General features: G+C 41.1%; 1 protein-coding gene across 1 annotated transcript in view; it reads right to left on the reverse strand.

Annotated features, from left to right (window-relative positions):
• Window positions 1-18924, reverse strand: part of PKD1L1 (polycystin 1 like 1, transient receptor potential channel interacting) — a 901078-nt gene that overhangs the window by 721085 nt on the left and 161069 nt on the right. The window contains exons 11-12 of the mRNA XM_073549827.1: window positions 12750-12899; window positions 12036-12153 (exon numbers count right to left, since the gene is read on the reverse strand). Of these exons, the coding sequence (XP_073405928.1) occupies window positions 12036-12153; window positions 12750-12899 (268 nt within the window). The remainder of the gene's footprint in view (window positions 1-12035; window positions 12154-12749; window positions 12900-18924) is intronic.

The raw sequence follows: 18924 nt of genomic DNA on the forward strand, positions 1-18924 counted from the left end.
TCAAACTTGAGCTGTTAATTGGAGAAAACCCACAACTTGAGATAGAGTTGGAGATTTTGGATGAGAAACATAGAAACTTAATTATTACTTACAATTTCAATTCACTTATGGAAAATCTTATCAATCCTAAATACATTTTTAACATTGACTTTTCCTGGTCTAGTCAGAAAAAATAATTGAAAATAAAGATGATCAAATATTTTGAAATCTGAATTCCCCAAATTTTGATTCACAGCAAATCAATTTGATGTGAATCACAAAACTCCAAAGCCCCCAATTGGCTGAAAACACCTTGAGTTCTTCTACCAGGGATAGACATATCACCTGATCAGCTGGTACAGCTGCACCAGGGCCCAAAGGTTGGAGGGTCCGCAAACTACAGCAAACTATATTGCGGTGTTAACTGATACACAGAAACAAAAAGCACAGCTACACACGTAGTTATTCCCAATCGCATAGCTGTTGTAGGGAAAACTTAGTTTAACAGTAAAAAGGAGTGTTGACTTCATATCATCATATAAAAAAAATACTTCATTGGTACAATTTACAACATTTTGTAAATTGTACCAATAAAGTATTTTTATTATATGATATCATGAAGGCAGCACTCCTTGTTGTTTCTTGTTGGTACTAAACTATATTGGGAAAGATTTTCCAGCTCACTGCTTCTGCATCTTGTTAGTGCCTGGAGCACGGACCCGCTGTGTCAGGGCGTGAGGAATCCAAATGAAGTAGAATGTCCAGCTCAACAGCGTAGTGAAAAGCAAAGTTTTATTAACCACGGACACATTCCAAAGAGAGGATAAAACATCAGCTTGACAGGTTACAAGTAGTCAGATCGACGCGTTTCTGGAGACCAAGCTCATGATTAAGGGAGCTTGGTCTCCAGAAATGCGTCGATCTGACTACTAAATAAAACTTTGATTTTCACTACGCTGTTGAGCTGGACATTCTACTAAACTATATTGCAGTGCAGGGGACCCGCCAGCTCCCTGCACTGTGATACACGCCGCCACCTAATCAAAGGTCGGCAGCTGATGTTGGTGTGTCGGCTCCTGCGGTGGCTATTGAAGACGATGAAGCGTGGCATGGGAGAGAAAGGAAGATAACAAGAATTGTTTTTTTTAATGTGTTGGAGAAGATCAAAGCCTGATATCAAAAAGGGACCTAGTTTGAGGCAGTTTGGGGAACATTATACGATGCAAGGGCTTAGGATGGGGATATTATACAATCAAGGGGCCCAGGATGGGGACATTATACCAGGAAAGTGACCAGGATGGGGCATATTGTTCCATGAAGGGACCAGGATATGGGAAATTATACCAAGAAGGATGCCAGTTTGGAAGACATTTTCTTAAGAAGGAGCTGGAGGACATTATTACTGGAAGGCACACACATAGGTCTTTATAGGATCTAGAGTGCTACAAGGGCCCATACATCTGAACAACGTGCAGGTTGGGGCTGAATTACAACAATTCTGCAAAGGTGAGTGGGCCAAAATTCCATTGTAAAATACTCATTGCCAGTTATCGCAAGCGCTTGATTGTCATTGTTGCTGCTAAGAGTGGCCCAATGAGCTATTCACTTTTTCACACAGGGCCCCATAGGTTTGGATTTCTTTTTTCCTTAATAGTAAAGACCTACAATTAAAAACTGCATTTTGTGTTTACTTGTGTTATCTTTGCCTAATATTTTTTTTGGTGATCTGAAACATTTAAGTGTGACAAACATGCAAAACAATAGGAAATCAGAAAGGGGTAAACACTTTTTCACACAACTGTATAGTGTACTTTCTTACCATATACAGCACTGTCCTTAATGACATAGCTTCCTCCTTTATCATGCACAACGCCATTGATTATTATGCACCATCCTGCCCAGTTATGGATGGTGCAGTCCCTTATTGTACAGCATCCTTTGTTGTTATGGAGAACACCATCATCTTATTATATAGTATTATCTCTTGTTACGTTTAGCATTATCCATTACATAAGTATTCTCGCTAATTTTGTTATTCACTTTATTACATAGAGTCCTCCCTTGTTAGACATAAAATAACTGCTCATGGAGCAGCATCTGACCAGAAGACCAGTCCACCAGCCGCCTTCATTAGAAAAGAAGCTTTGCCATATTCCATCATCATTTTATATCTAACAAGAGAGAATGCTATGAAATAAAGACAGGGCTCCATAAATAACAAGAGAATCTGATATGTATGGGACAGACCTGTACATAACAAGAGAGGGCACTATGTAATAAGGAAAGGCAATATAAGGAGAGAAAACATATATATATATATATATATATATATATATATATATGCACAGTCATGGCCGAAAGTGTTGGCATCCTTAAAATTGTCATAGAAAATGAAATATTTCTCCCAGAAAAATATTGTAATTAAACATGATTACACATGATTTGTTATACTCATGCTTATTTCCTTTTTGTGTAGAACAACACAAAAAAGACAGAGAAAAAAAGGCAAATTGGATATAATTTCATACAAAACCCCAGAAAACGTTCGGACAAAATTGCTGACAGCTTTCCAAAATTGTGGGTAAACAACTTTGTTTCAAGCATGTGTTGCTCGTTCAAACTCACTTTGGGAAGTAACAGATGTGGGCAATATGAGAATCACACCAGAAACCAGATAAAAAGGGGAGAAGTTCACTCAATCTTTGCATTGTTTGTATGTGTGCGCCACACTAGACATGGAGAACAGAAAGAGGAGAAGAGAACTGTCTGAGGACTGGAAAACAAAAATTGTTGAAAAATATCAACAATGTCAAGTTTATAAATGCATATACCGCAATCTTGATCTTCTTTTCCCCACAGTATGGAACATAATCAAGGGGTTTTCAACCCAATGCACTGTATCTTATCTCCCTGGACATGAACAGCAGAGAAAAATTGAGGAAAGATTGCAATGCACGGTAGTCTGGATGGTGGATAAGCATCCCCATTCAAGTTCTAAAGAAATTCAAGCTGTCCTGCAGGCTCAGGATGCATTAGTGTCAACATGAACTATTCACTGACATCTGAATGAAATAAAATGGTACGTACAAAAATACTTGGCACTCAAAAATGAAGAAGCAGTATATTCTTTATTTAGCATCCAGACAAAAATAGACTCATATCGTATGAACGTTTTCGGTCCAACAACGGACCTTCATCAGAAAGGTTTTTTGGTTTCTTTTGGAAGAAAACTGCAAAAGATACCGATAGGGTAATAGATATCCTTAGGTGGTAGCAAAGTCTATGCTGCTGGCATTATATAGAAGCTGGAACTGGAGTCTATCTGGTTGGAATTAGATAAATGTGACTGGATAAAGCAGGGCTACAGGAATGGGTTAACAGCGCTAGGAGTGCAGGCTCTGCAAACAGATACAGCGCTTAGTGCCTGCAGGAGAAATCCAGGGTGCCGCCATGTGAGGAGGTGCCTACGAAATAAAATGGTATGGCAGGAAACCCAGGAAGGCCATATTGCTGACACAGAGAAATAAAAAAGATAGACTGAAGTTTGCCAAAAGGTATGTGAGTAAGCCAAAATCCTTCTGGAAAAGTGTCTTGTGGACAGATAAGACCGAAAAAAGATTTTTGGTAAAGCGCATCATTCTACTATTTAACGAAAATGGAATGAGGCCTAGAAAGAAAAGGACACAGTACCTACAGTCAAATATGTTGGAGGCTCAAAGATGTTTTGGGGTTATTTTGCTGCCTCTATCACTGGGTTCCTTTCCTGAATGCAAGACATCATGAAAACAGAAGATTATCAAAGGATTTTAGGTAGCAATGTACTGTCCAGTGTAAAAAGCTGGGTTTGCATTCTAGTTCCTGAGTCTTCCAGCAGTACAATGATCCCAAACATACTTCAAGAAGCACCCAGAAAGTGATGAAAACAAAGCGCTGGAGAGTTCTGAAGTGGCCAGCAATGAGTCCGGATCTAAACCCTATTGATCACTTGTCGAGAGTTCGTAAAATTGCTTTTGAAAGAAGGCACCCTTCAAATATGAGAGACCAGAAGCAGTTTACAAAATAAGAGTTGTCCAAAATTCTAGTTGAAAGGTGAAAGAAGCATGTTGTTTATTATAGGAAGCGATTGACTGCAGTTATTTCTTCCAAAGAGTGTACAATCAAATATTAAGTTGAGGGTGCGAACAATTTTGTCCAGCACATTTTTGGGGTTTTGTGTGAAACTATATCTAAATTGCCTTTTTGTTTCACTGCACACAAAGGAAATAAACATGTGTATAACAAAACATGTCTAATTCAACTAATTTTCTGGGAGAAATACTTCATTTTCTGGAACAATTCCAAGGCTGCAAACACTGTCAGTCATGACTGTGTATTAGGGTGACCGGATCTCATATGGGGGGGAAAAAATGTCAGAATCTTGTTCGTCTGGACCCCACAAAACGATTCCCCTTTCCAGATATTGAGAGAGCCAAAATTTGAGCTCGATCAAACGACGTTAACCCGTGCCGCTCGTCGCTCAAAGTTTAAAAAAATCCAAATTGAGGTATTTTAAGATTTAGGTATTTTGCATAGTCTGTTAGACTATAAAGAATGTGACAACAACATTGCAGAAATAGCCCTGACCAAATTTTCGAACCATTTGTGGTATTTGAATGCAGAGTTGGTGGGATTATCGTTTTTTGATCCCACCATTACAGACAATGAAAAGTTGTTAATGGCTAATAAATTGCTCAGTAGCACAGATGAACCATCAGAGCACGCTAACCTACATGAGTTGATAATTTTACATAGTTATCTAATCTATTCTAGAGCTTTTGTTAAAGTAGTTTTTGAAACGTCAGAATATAATGCTCGGCATTTGCTTACAACTTGCAGGACATATTGCTTTTGTTCTTCATCTTTTGTCAGAAGGTCGTTAAAGTCGATTACTTCCTACCTCTTTTAATTTTTCTTTCCTAACTTTTGGATTTACAACCCTAGCGTGCTCTGATGGTTCATCTGTGCTACTGAGCAATTTATTAGCCATTAACAACTTTTCATTGTCTCTAATGGTGGGATCAAAAAACGATAATCCCACCAACTCTGCATTCAAATACCACAAATAGTTCGAAAATTTGGTCAGGGCTATTTCTGCAATGTTGTTGTCACATTCTTTATAGTCTAACAGACTATGCAAAATACCTAAATCTTAAAATACCTCAATTTGGATTTTTTCAAACTTTGAGCGACGAGCGGCACGGGTTAACGTCGTTTGATCGAGCTCAAATTTTGGCTATCTCAATATCTGGAAAGGGGAATCGTTTTGTGGGGTCCAGACGGACAAAATTCCGACATCGATTTTTTGCGGTCACCCTACTGTGTATATATATGTAGATAAAGAAAAAACAGAATGGCACTAAGAAACGGTCTACTTACTGGTGGAGTGGGTGAAATCTGAGTCAGCGACACTTTACAGGGTGAAAGCACAGTAGTGAAGGTGCTTGCTTGAAGAAGCACACATGAGGCAATCCAAAAAATAAGAAAAAAAAGCAGCACACTCCGTTTACCGTATCATAAAAAACCTAAGTCCTTTATTTTAGAAAAGTATACATGGACGAGGTTTGTGAGGCCAGGACAAGTGCAGGCATGCAGACAAGAGACAGGACTAAGGCCGTTTCACGTTTAACACGCTTCCACGGGTCCAGATATACAGTTGTGGCCAAAAGTATTGACACCCCTGCAATTCTGTCAGATAATACTTAGTTTCTTCCTGAAAATGACTGCAAACACAAATTCTTTGGTATTATTATCTTCATTTAATTTGTCTTAAATGAAAAAACACAAAAAGAATTGTCCTAAAGCCAAATTGGATATAATTCCACACCAAACATAAAAAAGAGGGTGGACAAAAGTATTGGCACTGTTCGAAAAATCATGTTATGCTTCTCTAATTTGTGTAATTAACAGCACCTGTAACTTACCTGTGGCACCTAACAGGTGATGGCAATAACTAAATCACACTTGCAGCCAGTTGACATTGATTAAAGTTGACTCAACTTCTTTCCTGTGTCCTTGTGTGTACTACATTGAGCATGGAGAAAAGAAAGAAGACCAAAGAACTGTCTGAGGACTTGAGAAACCAAATTGTGAGGAAGCATGAGCAATCTCAAGGCTACAAGTCCATCTCCAAAGACCTGAATGTTCCTGTGTCTACCATGCGCAGTGTCATCAAGAAGTTTAAAGCCCATGGCACTGTGGCTAACCTCCTTGGATGTGGACTGAAAAGAAAAATTGACAAGAGATTTCAATGCAAGATTGTGCGGATGTTGGATAAAGAACCTCGACTAACATCCAAACAAGTTCAAGCTGCCCTGCAGTCCGAGGGTACAACAGTGTCAACCCCTACTCTCCATCGGCGTCTGAATGAAAAGGGACTGTATGGTAGGAGACCCAGGAAGACCCCACTTCTTACCCCGAGACATAAAAAAGCCAGGCTGGAGTTTGCCAAAACTTACCTGAAAAAGCCTAAAACGTTTTGGAAGAATGTTCTCTGCTCAGATGAGACAAAAGTAGAGCTTTTTAGGCAAAGGCATCAACATAGAGTTTACAGGAGAAAAAAAAAGAGGCATTCAAAGAAAAGAACACGGTCCCCGGTCCCTACAGTCAAACATGGCGGAGGTTCCCTGATGTTTTGGGGTTGCTTTGCTGTCTCTGGCACTGGACTGCTTGACCGTGTGCATGGCGTTATGAAGTCAGAAGACTACCAACAAATTTTGCAGCATAATGTAGGGCCCAGTGTGAGAAAGCTGGGTCTCCCTCAGAGGTCATGGGTCTTCCAGCAGGACAATGACCCAAACACACTTCAAAAAGCACTAGAAAATGGTTTGAGAGAAAGCACTGGAGACTTCAAAGGTGGCCAGCAATGAGTCCAGACCTGAATCCCATAGAACACCTGTGGAGAGATCTAAAAATGGCAGTTTGGAGAAGGCACCCTTCAAATAACAGGGACCAGGAGCAGTTTGCCAAAGAAGAATGGTCTAAAATTCCAGCAGAGCATTGTAAGAAACTCATTGATGGTTACCGGAAGAGGTTGGTCACAGTTATTTTGGCTAAAGGTTGTGCAACCAAGTATTAGGTTGAGGGTGCCAATACTTTTGTCTGGCCCATTTTTGGAGTTTTGTGTGAAATGATCAATGTTTTGCTTTTTGCTTCATTCTTTTTTGTGTTTTTTCATTTAAGACAAATTAAATGAAGATAATAATACCAAAGAATTTGTGTTTGCAATCATTTTCAGGAAGAAACTGAGTATTATCTGACAGAATTGGAGGGGTGTCAATACTTTTGGCCACAACTGTATATGTATAGACAGACACAGTATATATCATCTGTTGCTATAAAAGGAGAAGGACCCAACCCAAATACATTTCTTTCACAGGGGCCCCAAGCTGTCAGTGTCCATCCCTGTCTCCTAGAACAGTATGCACCCTTTTTAAACTCTTTAACACAGTATTATCAATGTCAATGTGATCTCACCAAAGAAAAAAATATTATTTATTATAAGTCTAAGTTCACACTGGGTGTTTTTGTTGCGTTTTTTTTTTCTGCAGCAAAACCTGAGTGCTTGGCAGGAAAAAAGCTGCAGGAAAAACGCAGGTTTTGCTGTGTGGTTTTCATGGCGTTTTTGGTGTGTTTCTTCATGCGTTTTTCATTCAAGTCAATGGGTGAAAAACGCTGAAAAAAGCGGAAAGAAGTGACATGCTCTATGTCCAAAAAATCAAGCAAAGCACAGAATACTGATGACAAAAAAACAAGCGGTGCATCAGATTTCTGAAATCTCATAGACAGTTTGAATTGTCAAATCCAGCTAAAAGTTAGCATAAATAAACGCATAAAAAATACAGCAAAAATGACCAGTGTAAACTTAGCCTACACTCCAAACAGGAATCCATTTATCTCACATTAGAGACTCGGATCACAGCATGCTATAATGAGCTAAAAAATACAAACCACACTGTCAAAATATCAAATCTGACAGACTGATCACTAGTGATGGGTGGACCCATGGAAGTTCGGGTCTCTCGGTTTTGGACTAACTTTAAAAAAGTTCGATTCAGGTATCAAAATTGTACCGAAATTAAACCAAGACCCCATTCAAATGAATGGAGAGCCCGAACATCTGGCCTTCCCACTCTGTGTGACATGGCGTGAGAAACACCAGCTCTGATCGGCGATAGCCTTACACGTTACCGCTGGTCACAGTGCTCTGGTTCCCACGCTATCACAAAGATGACAGCGTGTGAGCCAGCAGTTTTCACCGGTGGTGAAAAGGTTACTGCCGGTCAGGCATCAGCTGATGAGTATAACTCTCAAGAGCGTACGCCAGGTCTCATTGATAGTAGAAAGAGCAGGCGACTCTCATGAAAGTATTCACCAGTCGGTGCTTGTCCATTTAGCTAATAAATAAATAAAAGAAAAAATGGAGTTTGGTCCCCTCAATTCTTAATAACAAGCACAGGTAAAGCTGACAGCTGCTGGCTGCAGCCCTCAGCTGTCAGCTTTATCTTGGCTGGTTATCAAAATTAAAGGGGTCCCCATGCATTTTTTTAATTATTATCCCCCCACAGTTTCTATAAAAAGACAAGCTAAAGCAGCCAGTTGTGGGCTGTATTTTCAGACTGGGAAGGGGCCATGAATATTGGCCCTCTGCAGCGTAATAATATAGCTGCCTGCAGCCTCCCCAGTAAAGGTACATCCATTAGATGTGCCAATTCTGGCACTTTGCCAGGCTCGTGCCACTTGGCCTGGTGCATTGTCAAATGGAGTAATAGTTTTGGGGTTGATTTCAGCAGGTTTATGTCAACTGACACCAAGCCCAGAGGTTAGTAATGGAAATTTGCCTACCAGACACCCCCTTTACTAACCCCACAATCAAATTTAACAAAGACACACACAGAGAAAGGTCCTTTAATTGAAATAAACACTCCCTGACCCTCTTGTACCTATTTATTAATCTAAAAATTAAAAAATCAAAGTTATACTCACCTGTCCACCGATAATCCATATGTCCCATGACAAGCTCCAATTCCGTTACATGTAGATTCATTGCTGACCCCATGTCTTTTTTTTATTGTTTATTTATTTATTTTTAAATACTGCACTGGCGAACCACAGCCATACAAAGTGTCCACACTGGAAAAGCTTGATGATTGGCTGCGCTACAGCCTTTCAACAAGCTTTGTTTGGGCTGCTGAACCCAAACAGTAACACGGACTTCCGGGAGCCGTTCGGGTTCGCCCATCCCTTCTGATCACCACAAGAGTATTGCATTTTGGAAATGAAACATTAGAAAGATAAACAGGTAAATTCATAAGCGATCATGCTGATTATTCCACCAATAACATCAAATTCTGGCTAACAAAGAAAAATACTACCTCAGTACCACGTGTTGGTCATTCTATGTCCACCCCTGTTGAGAAAAACTCATCTCGCTTCAGGGCCTAGTCACCACCACAACAAACAGCACCACTTCCCCAAAACTACACAATATAGAACATTTTATGACAACAAGTCCCAAGGGAAAACATCATTAGGTACTTGACCATGGACCATCCACAATAGCAATCCTAGTGACACTCTTATGTCCAAAGACACCAACTAGATCATGGCATCCTCTTAGCTTATGAAATCACCATCTGTGAGCAACCTTCCATTTGGATTTGACCCAGCAGCCAAGGACACCAGCAGAGACATTCAAAGGCTACTTTCGTATGTGAAACCCCTGCAGGAACTCCTCTGTCCTCACCCCAGTCCGAATAACCGTACCATCACATTCCCAAATCAAGAGGTGTTTTATCATCAGAAGGAATTTCACATATGTTCTTCACTCCTCCTACCCACCATCATTCTCAACAATCAAAGCAATCAAACTGTCACATAAAAGTAATAAAGACATATCAACCTTTTAAAGTTCCTGTGATTATCCTCAGTTCCACATCACCTAGCCCTAAAGATTTAGGAATCAAACCCAGACCAAATTGCAACCCTGGACACCGTAATGTAATTATGTTGACACATTTTTCTCCATAGTACCAAGTGAAATCAGATCTCTCAATGTAGGGAACACTATTCTTGAGCATTTGACAGGAGCACAACATACAGCCCTGATATCCTTTAGAAACAATACCAATATTGTCATTAGAAATGTAGACAAAAAGAGAGACATGTTAAGGTACTGTCACACTTAGCGATGTACCAGCGATCCCGACCAGCGATATGACGCGGTCAGGATCGCTGGTACATCGCTAAGTGGTCGCTAGTGAGCTGCCACACAGGCAGATCTCACCAGCGACATCGCTGGGGACGGGGGTCACTACTTACCTGTCACACCAGGCGATCCTGCGTCCTCCCGCCTGCGTCCACGCGTCGCTCATCGTCACAGCAGGAAGCGCCGCAGGAAGCTGATGACGAGAAACAGTCCAGCCTGTTCTCGCGCGATCAGCGATAACCAGCGGGGGAGCCGGTCGGAGGTAAGTATCAGACACAGCGATGACACTAGCAATATCGCTATAACGTCACAAGTTATAGCGATATTGCTAGCGATATCGCTTAGTGTGACAGGCCCTTTAGACATCCACCATTATAAGGATGGTTCATCCAAAGCTGGTGTGGTGTCTGCGTTCCTAAAGTGTATTCTCGCACAGTACTAACAATACCGCGCTGTATTTGTGAAGGCTCACCATAAAAATGGAAGGTAACCAAGTAGTAGCCAACAGACCAGTTAAAAACACAGTGCATTGACAGACTTTTAATGTTTTTTTGGTAAATAAAAAATTGTTTAATAATTATCTTCCTTAATCATTAGTGATCAGGCAGGCTGTGTGCAGAACACTGACTCAAATTTACAGTGTCGCTATCAAGTCAAAAGCAACATCATCCTGCTGTGACTGAGATGCATGATGTGCAATGTATTCAATAACTTCCTCTCCACAAATACTTTTGCTGGTGGCAAGGAGGCCAATTTTGGCCCTCGTTTGGAAGTACTACTGCATAGATGTCTGATGCCAGTCTTGTTGGTGGTGCTTTAGCTGCTGCTTACAGCAGTGGAGACCTCCTGAAATCCCCTGAGCCAGTGTCCCTGCACTCCTAACGTTCCCTATGCCGGTTCCGCACCGGGCGACGCACAGGAATCTAAAAACCCTAGCTCGCCCTGAACCTAAACCCTCACTAGGGAATTGGACGGTGCAGAAACTAATCCCACCACTGCACTAAACACACATGAGGGAAAATGATAATACAGGGGAAACACCACTTTGCTTTGCTCTGTTGCGTACGCTCCTAGCAACAGAGCCCACCACCTGTGTGCATCTTCTCCTCCACCCGGATCCATCACCATAACTGGATCCTTCACCATAGTGCAGCCTTGGAGCAGAGTCCACCACCAGTTGCAGCTGCCCTGTAAACAGAGTCCCAAAGATGAGTCCAGCTTCTGCCAAAAAATCTAGCATGCTTGAGTCCAGTTTTCAGCAACCAAGTCCAGCATGCTGAGTGCAACTCTCACCATCGTCGCCACTCCACCAAGCCATGCAAGCACCTCCTGCTGACACCGTAAACTGTGACTCCACCACGCCATGCCAGCCCTTCCTGCAGACCACATAGCTGCCACTCCTCCCCTCTGGCTGGGCTGCGCAGGACTCATGTTCAGCTCCTTCTTTCACCCAGGCCTCCTTGTGAATGACTAAAACACAATATCACCAACAGTCATCAAACACACCTGAACTCTTTTAAACAGCCTCACACCTGATTTAAAATTACATGCACTAAACCAAAGAAACTAAAGTGCACTCCCACTAACCATCACCGGGGCAACTTAGAATGCACAACACCACGTGTAATAATTCTAATGGCCACCGGGGGCAAACACATCACTTTGGCACCTAGCCAAAGGAAAAAATAGTTCACTTATCCATTTAATCTGTCAGATCCACGCTGGATCATGACACTATGCAGCTTTTATAGGTGTAGGGACTTTAGTATTAAACAAGTCACTTTTTCAATTTTTAGAAGACAAATAAGATTACCTTGGGTTTACCAATTATTGTTTCATTGGCTTTACCATGTGAGTAGGACCAACGATACACGGATTTGGACCCACTGTTAGTTGTAGCAATATAGGTTAAAAGTGATGGCGTATAAAAGCTAAAGAAAAAAGAAAAAAAACAGTTAAAATTACACAGTTTATACTGAATTAAGACTGTTTAAGCAACTTTATCACTTATTGAAGCAATAAATTGACAATAGAGATGAGTGAATTTGTTCGGATTTTGGCTCTGAATCTGATTTTTACATATTCGAGCCATATTCAAACAATATTCGTGCCGAATGTATGCCTTATGATCGGTTCCGAACATATTCGGTAATCTCTACTCACATTGACTAATGACGCTCAGCTGTGTTCGACGAATATTGCAAAAACAATATTCTATGCCGATCGTATTCGGAACCGAATCCGAACAAATTTGCTCATCTCTAATTGACAACACTGTTGCAAAGAGTAATTGTAGAAATTTGTAGCATATTCAATCATATACTTGATCTAACATTCATTCATTAAATGTCTCTTATAAGATAACCATATACTATTGAAAATGCATAGGGCCTGAACCCAGGATTTAGAATATACATGAAAGTTAGGACTTGATACTTGTGATAGAAATTCTGCCTATGCATATGAACCATTAAATTATAGTATTGCATTACATTTTTTTACTATACTTCTTTCTTATCATACGTACCTTAAAGAATGTACAGCAGGTCCATAGAGTATTAAATGTTTTAGGGGTTGTTGAATCAGTATAAGTGAAGAGAGTTCAATAGCGTTTTTCTCCATTATTAAAGTAGGCTTGTAGAGACCAGCTTTTATATAGTTATGTGTTAAGTTCATCCTAATGCAGAAATCCATATTGAATAGGTTAATGGCAGAAAACATTAGCTTTTGGGATATCTAAAATGTACATTTCCCTTCGATGGGTAAAACCTTTTTGTGAATGTTATATTCTTTTTACATTTGTATCCATATATTTAGGTTAAAATTTAGGTACCGTAACTATGATAACAGTCAAACGTTACACATTCATGAAAAAGATTTTCTGATATCCAAATCACACTACGTAATTTACAAAAATGAATAAAATCTACAATCCCAATTCCAAACATAAAACAAGAATGATTTGCTATGCTATGCTATGATTTGGCAATTTCTTATGGCCATATTCTATTCATAATAAAACATAGAAGACAGATTAGAAATTTATTTGAAAAAATTAACTCATTTAAAAATTGATGGGAGCAAATACACCACAAAATGTTGGGGCACGGTTAACAAGAGACAAGAAAAATCACAGAGCTGTGGGAGAGATCAGCGCAAACATAGGGTCTTATCCGAGAGATATGACAGGCGGTAAAATCAGATTACACTCACCTTCTAGTTATATTCAAAAAGCATGTCAAATCGAGTTTCAGCTGCAGCAGATCCACAGGTCAACAATTGACCATAAGACATCAAAGGATGGAAGGAAAGGTTTGTGGATAGTTTGTGTGCTTGCCGACAATTAATAAGACGTATATCCCAGGATATAAAATGAAATGGTGGTTTATTCTACAAGTTTCAAAGTACAAATGACTTCTTCATCAGGAAAGACCACAAGTATGCAGCAAAACAGCAAAGGTATTGTTTAAATAACAATGGAGGTAGCAATGGAGGTTTCAAACATGGATGCCAAAAACACATGACAGATATCAAAGTTCGGTCAGGTACCACATGGTATAGCACATGACATACATGTGATATGCACAGAGAAAAAAAATATTCAAGAGTGTAGGTATATATTATATAACGCATCTAGGCATCTTTTTAATTGTAGAATAAATATTTAAGAAAATGGGAAGAAGAAATAGGAAAAAGAGGGGAAACAAATAAAAGAAAGAAGGGAAATGAAAAATAACTCATCCCAACACTCAGCTTTTTTTAGATTCATGTCAGGATGAGTTCTTTTCCATTTCCCTACTTTATTTTATTTTTTTCCCCCTCTTTTTCCATTTTCTTCAAATTTTCTCAAATATTTATCCTACAATTAAAAAGATGCCTAGATGAGTTATAATATATAACTACACACTTGAACGATTTTTTTTCTCTATGCATATCACATGTATGTCATGTGCCATCCCATGTGGTACCTGACCGAACTTTGACTGTTATGAATGGGTCACCGAGGAGGAAAACAAGACCAAGCCAAGTCACAGAAAACCAGAGAGGTTGGTAACTACGCGGATTGCAGACCCCTGATCCTAACCACACAACTAACAGCAGCCGTGGAGAGTACCTACGATGATTCTAGATGCCTCGTCACAGCCAGAGGACTAAATAAGCCTAAAGCAAGAAAAGGGGAAATCTAAAACTGCCCCAGAGCAGACCCCAAAGGAATAGACAGCCCCCACACATGTATTGACGGTGAGACAAGATGAAAACACGAAAACAGGTAGGAAAATAGGCTGAGCAAACGATGGGGCCCACACGAGCTAGAAAGGACATGAAAGGAAAGATACTGTCTGCAATCACGCCAAAAAACCCTGCAAAAATGTCCAACACTTCTGATAGCAAAAAATACCCTGAAGTCACTAGACTCCCACTATATCAGCACTCTGGCATATTCTGAGAACAGAGCAAAAAGAGGCCAATCTAATAAGGGACAAAAAGCAAACTGGCACATACAGTGACATAAGAGTGGAAATTCAGCACAGCACCAGCCGGGGCTGGCTGACCACACCAAAAACTGAATAGACCAAACCAAATCAAATGTGAACATTAGCAAAGACAACTTAGCTTGAGATGGCAGGAACTGAGCTGGAAATTAAGACCTCAGGAGGCAGGAAAAAATCACCAGCATGGGAATAGGGAGTCGGCTGTCTTAAATCCAGTCTGAGACTCCAGATGTCCACTCCTCCTCTTCATTATCAGCATTATCAGGTGGCAGGTCTCTGTTAATCAGATCAGCTTCACCACCTCCTACCACCACCAGAGGGAGCCCAGAAAGAGAACTCACAACTCCTCCATCAGCACAACCAGCTCCCTCACCAGAAACCGGAGGCAGACCAGAAAATGAGTTCACAACAGTACCCCCCCTTGAGGAGGGGGTCACTGAACCCTCATCCACGCCACCAGGTCGATCAGGATGGGCCCAGTGAAAAGCATGAACCAATCTATTGGCATGAATGTCAGAGGCAGAGACCCAAGAATTATCATCCTGGCCATAACCCTTCCATTTGACCAAATACTGGAGTCTCCGTCTAACCAAACGAGAATCCAATATTTTCTCTACCTCATATTCCACATTGCTTTCAACCAATACAGAGTCAAGAGGCGCCGCCACAGGAACTACTGGCTCAAGAAACCTCTTCAACAGAGATTTGTGAAATACGTTATGGATCTTAAACGTAACTGGAAGAGCCAATCGAAAAGAAACAGGATTAAGAATCTCCAAGATCTTATAAGGTCCAATAAATCTTGACTTGAACTTTGGAGACGCAACCTTCATAGAAATATTCTTTGACGACAACCAAACCATATCACCCACTTTAAACCGGGAACCAATGGTCCTGTGCCGGTTGGAAAACCGCTGGACCATTTCCTGAGAGAGTGACAACTTATCCACCACTTGGTCCCAAATCTGCTGCATTTTCTCTACCACAGTGTCCACACCTGGGCAGGCCGAAGACTCCACTTGCCCTGAAGAAAATCGAGGCTGAAACCCAAATTTACAGAAAAAAGGCGACATCAAAGTGGCAGAACTAGCTCTATTGTTTCGCCCAAATTCGGCCAAGGGCAAAAATGAGACCCAGTCATCCTGATCAGCAGATATAAAAAATCTTAAATAGGACTCCAAAGTCTGGTTTGTCCTCTCAGTCTGCCCATTGGTCTGAGTATGAAACGCAGAGGAGAAAGATAACTGAATTCCCAGACTGGAACAAAAGGCTTTCCAGAATCTGGAAACAAACTGGACTCCTCTGTCTGACACAATGTTCTCAGGAATCCCATGTAACCGAACCACCTGTTGTAAAAACAAGGGCACCAACTCTGAGGAAGATGGCAACTTTGGGAGTGGTACAAGATGGACCATCTTAGAAAATCTATCACAAATCACGCACATAACAGTCATTCTCTGAGAGACAGGAAGATCAGAAATAAAATCCATTGAGATATGGGTCCATGGCGTCTTGGGCACCGGCAGGGGCATCAACAACCACTAGAACGAGAACAGGGTTTAGACCGAGAACAAGTCCCACAGGACTGCACAAAATTCCTGACATCATGAGATAAGGCAGGCCACCAAAAGGACTGACTCACCAAATCTCTGGTACCAAAAATACCTGGATGACCAGCCAATACGGAGCAATGAATTTCAGACATCACTCTCTTTCTGTACTGGACTGGAACATACAATTTTCCCATAGGGCAACGCTCAGGTTTATCCTCCTGAAATTCCTCCTGGACGCGTCTCAAATCGGGCAAAATGGCAGAAAGAATTACCCCTCACCTAGGATGGTAGTAGGCTCAGTCACAATAAAAGAATCAGCAAAGAAACTCCTAGAAAGGGCGTCTGCCTTAACATTCTTAGTGCCAGGAAGAAAAGAGACCACAAAATTAAAACGAGTGAAAAACAAGGCCCACCTAGCCTGTCTAGGATTCAAGCGTTTGGCCGACTCCAGATAAATCAAATTCTTGTGGTCGGTGAGGACCACAACTTAATGTCTAGCTCCCTCCAACCAATGTCTCCACTCTTCAAATGCCCATTTCATGGCCAACAATTCTCCATTCCCCACGTCATAGTTACGTTCAGATGGGGAGAACTTTCGAGAAAAGAAGGCACAGGGATTCATTTTAGAAGTCACAGGATCTTTTGGGGACAAAACAGCTGCTGCACCAATCTCAGAAGCATCTACCTCCACCTGAAATAAGTGAGACATCAGGTTGCCGTAAAACCGGAGCAGAAGTGAATCTCCGCTTAAGCTCCTGAAATGCCAAGACAGCCTCTAGAGACCAATTCAGCACATCAGCGCCCTTCTTGGTCAGATCAGTCAGTGGTTTGACAATACCAGAAAAATTACCTACAAATTTACGACAGAAATTAGCAAAACCCAAAAACTTCTGGAGAGCCTTCAAAGAAGTGGGCTGAACCCAATCATAAATGGCCTGTACCTTGGCTGGGTCCATTTCAATAGTCGACGGAGACAAAATAAATCCCAAAATTGAAATCCTCTGTACACCAAACAGGGAATTCTCCCTCAAAATCCAGAACACAGTCCGGACATGTTCCACATGAGAATCCCAGTCACTGGAAAAGATCAAAATATCATCCAGATAGATGATCAAAAACTTATCCACAAAGTCCCAGAAAATATCATTCAAAAATGATTGGAAGACAGAAGGGGCATTAGTGAGCCCAAAAGGCATCTCCAGGTACTCAAAATGTCCCTCCGGAGTATTAAACGCTGTCTTCCATTCATCCCCGAGCTTGATGCGAATAAGATTATACGCCCCCTGAGGTCAAGCTTAGTAAACCAGCAGGCACTTTTAACTCTGGAGAATAAATCAGACATCAGGGGTAACGGGTACTGATATTTAACCGTCATCTTGTTAAGGGAACGATAGTCAATACAAGGTCTTAATGTACCATCTTTCTTGGCCACAAAAAAAACAGCACCTAAGGGTGAAGAGGATGGTCTAATATGACCCTTCTCCAACGACTCCTTAATATAGGATCGCATAGCATCATGTTCGGGTACCGATAAGTTGAAAAGCCGACCCTTGGAAAATTTACATCCAGGCATCAACTCAATTGCACAGTCATAACTCCTATGAGGAGGCAAAGACGCCGACTTACTCTCACTAAATACATCAGAAAAATCAGCCAAATAATCAGGAATATCATGAGACTGAGGAGATGTGGAGAAAACAGGAGTGTCCCTAAGAACACACTGACAACCCCAAATCACCACAGAGACAGATTTCCAATCCAAAACTGGATTATGAGCTTGCAACCAGGGAAAACCCAGAACAATAGTATCATGCAAATTGTGCAGCACCAAAAATGTACAATTTTCTTGGTGGTCTGGGGCAACTCGCATTATCACCTGGGTCCAAAACTGAGGTTTATTCTCCGCCAAAGGAGTAGCATCAATACCCCTCAAAGGAATAGGCATACACAGAGGTATCATAGGAAAACCACAACGTTTAGCAAAGTCCAAATCCATCAGATTTAAAGCTGCTCCTGAATCTACAAAAGCCTTAGCGGAAAATGTGGATAAGGAGCAGATCAGAGTAATTGTCAAAAGAAACTTAGGCTGTACACTGCCCACAGCAAATGTGTGAGCAAATTGTTTCTCTCGTTTAGGGCAGACAGAAATAGTATGAGAAGCGTCTCCACAGAAAAAACACAGCATATTACGCCTTCTAAACTCCTGACGTTGCGCCCTAGACAAAACCCTATCACATTGCATAGGTTCAGACGTTTGTTCAAAAGATGGCAACGCCTCTCATGTAGTTTTACGTTCACGTAAACGCCGATCAACTTGAATGGCTAATGACATAGAATCATCAAGACCAGAGGGAACAGGAAATCCCACCATCATATCTTTTACGGTCTCTGATACACCCTTCCGAAAGAGAGCTGCCAATGTATCATCATTCATTGTAATAAGGACCGCCCACTTTCAGAATTTTTGACAGTATAACTCTGCAGAATCCTGACCCTGGTTCAATGCCAATAGGGTTTTCTCAGCTTGATCAATAGCATTAGGTTAATCATACAACAACCCCAAGGCTTGAAAAAATGCATCCACATTAGTCAGAATAGGATTTTCAGGTGTCAGAGAAAAAGCCCAATCCTGAGGATCGCCGCGCAGCAAGGAGAT

This window comes from Dendrobates tinctorius, unplaced genomic scaffold, assembly GCF_039654945.1.
Source record: "Dendrobates tinctorius isolate UK_male_01 unplaced genomic scaffold, ASM3965494v1 ptg000162l, whole genome shotgun sequence".
NCBI classification, from domain to species: Eukaryota; Metazoa; Chordata; class Amphibia; order Anura; family Dendrobatidae; genus Dendrobates; species Dendrobates tinctorius.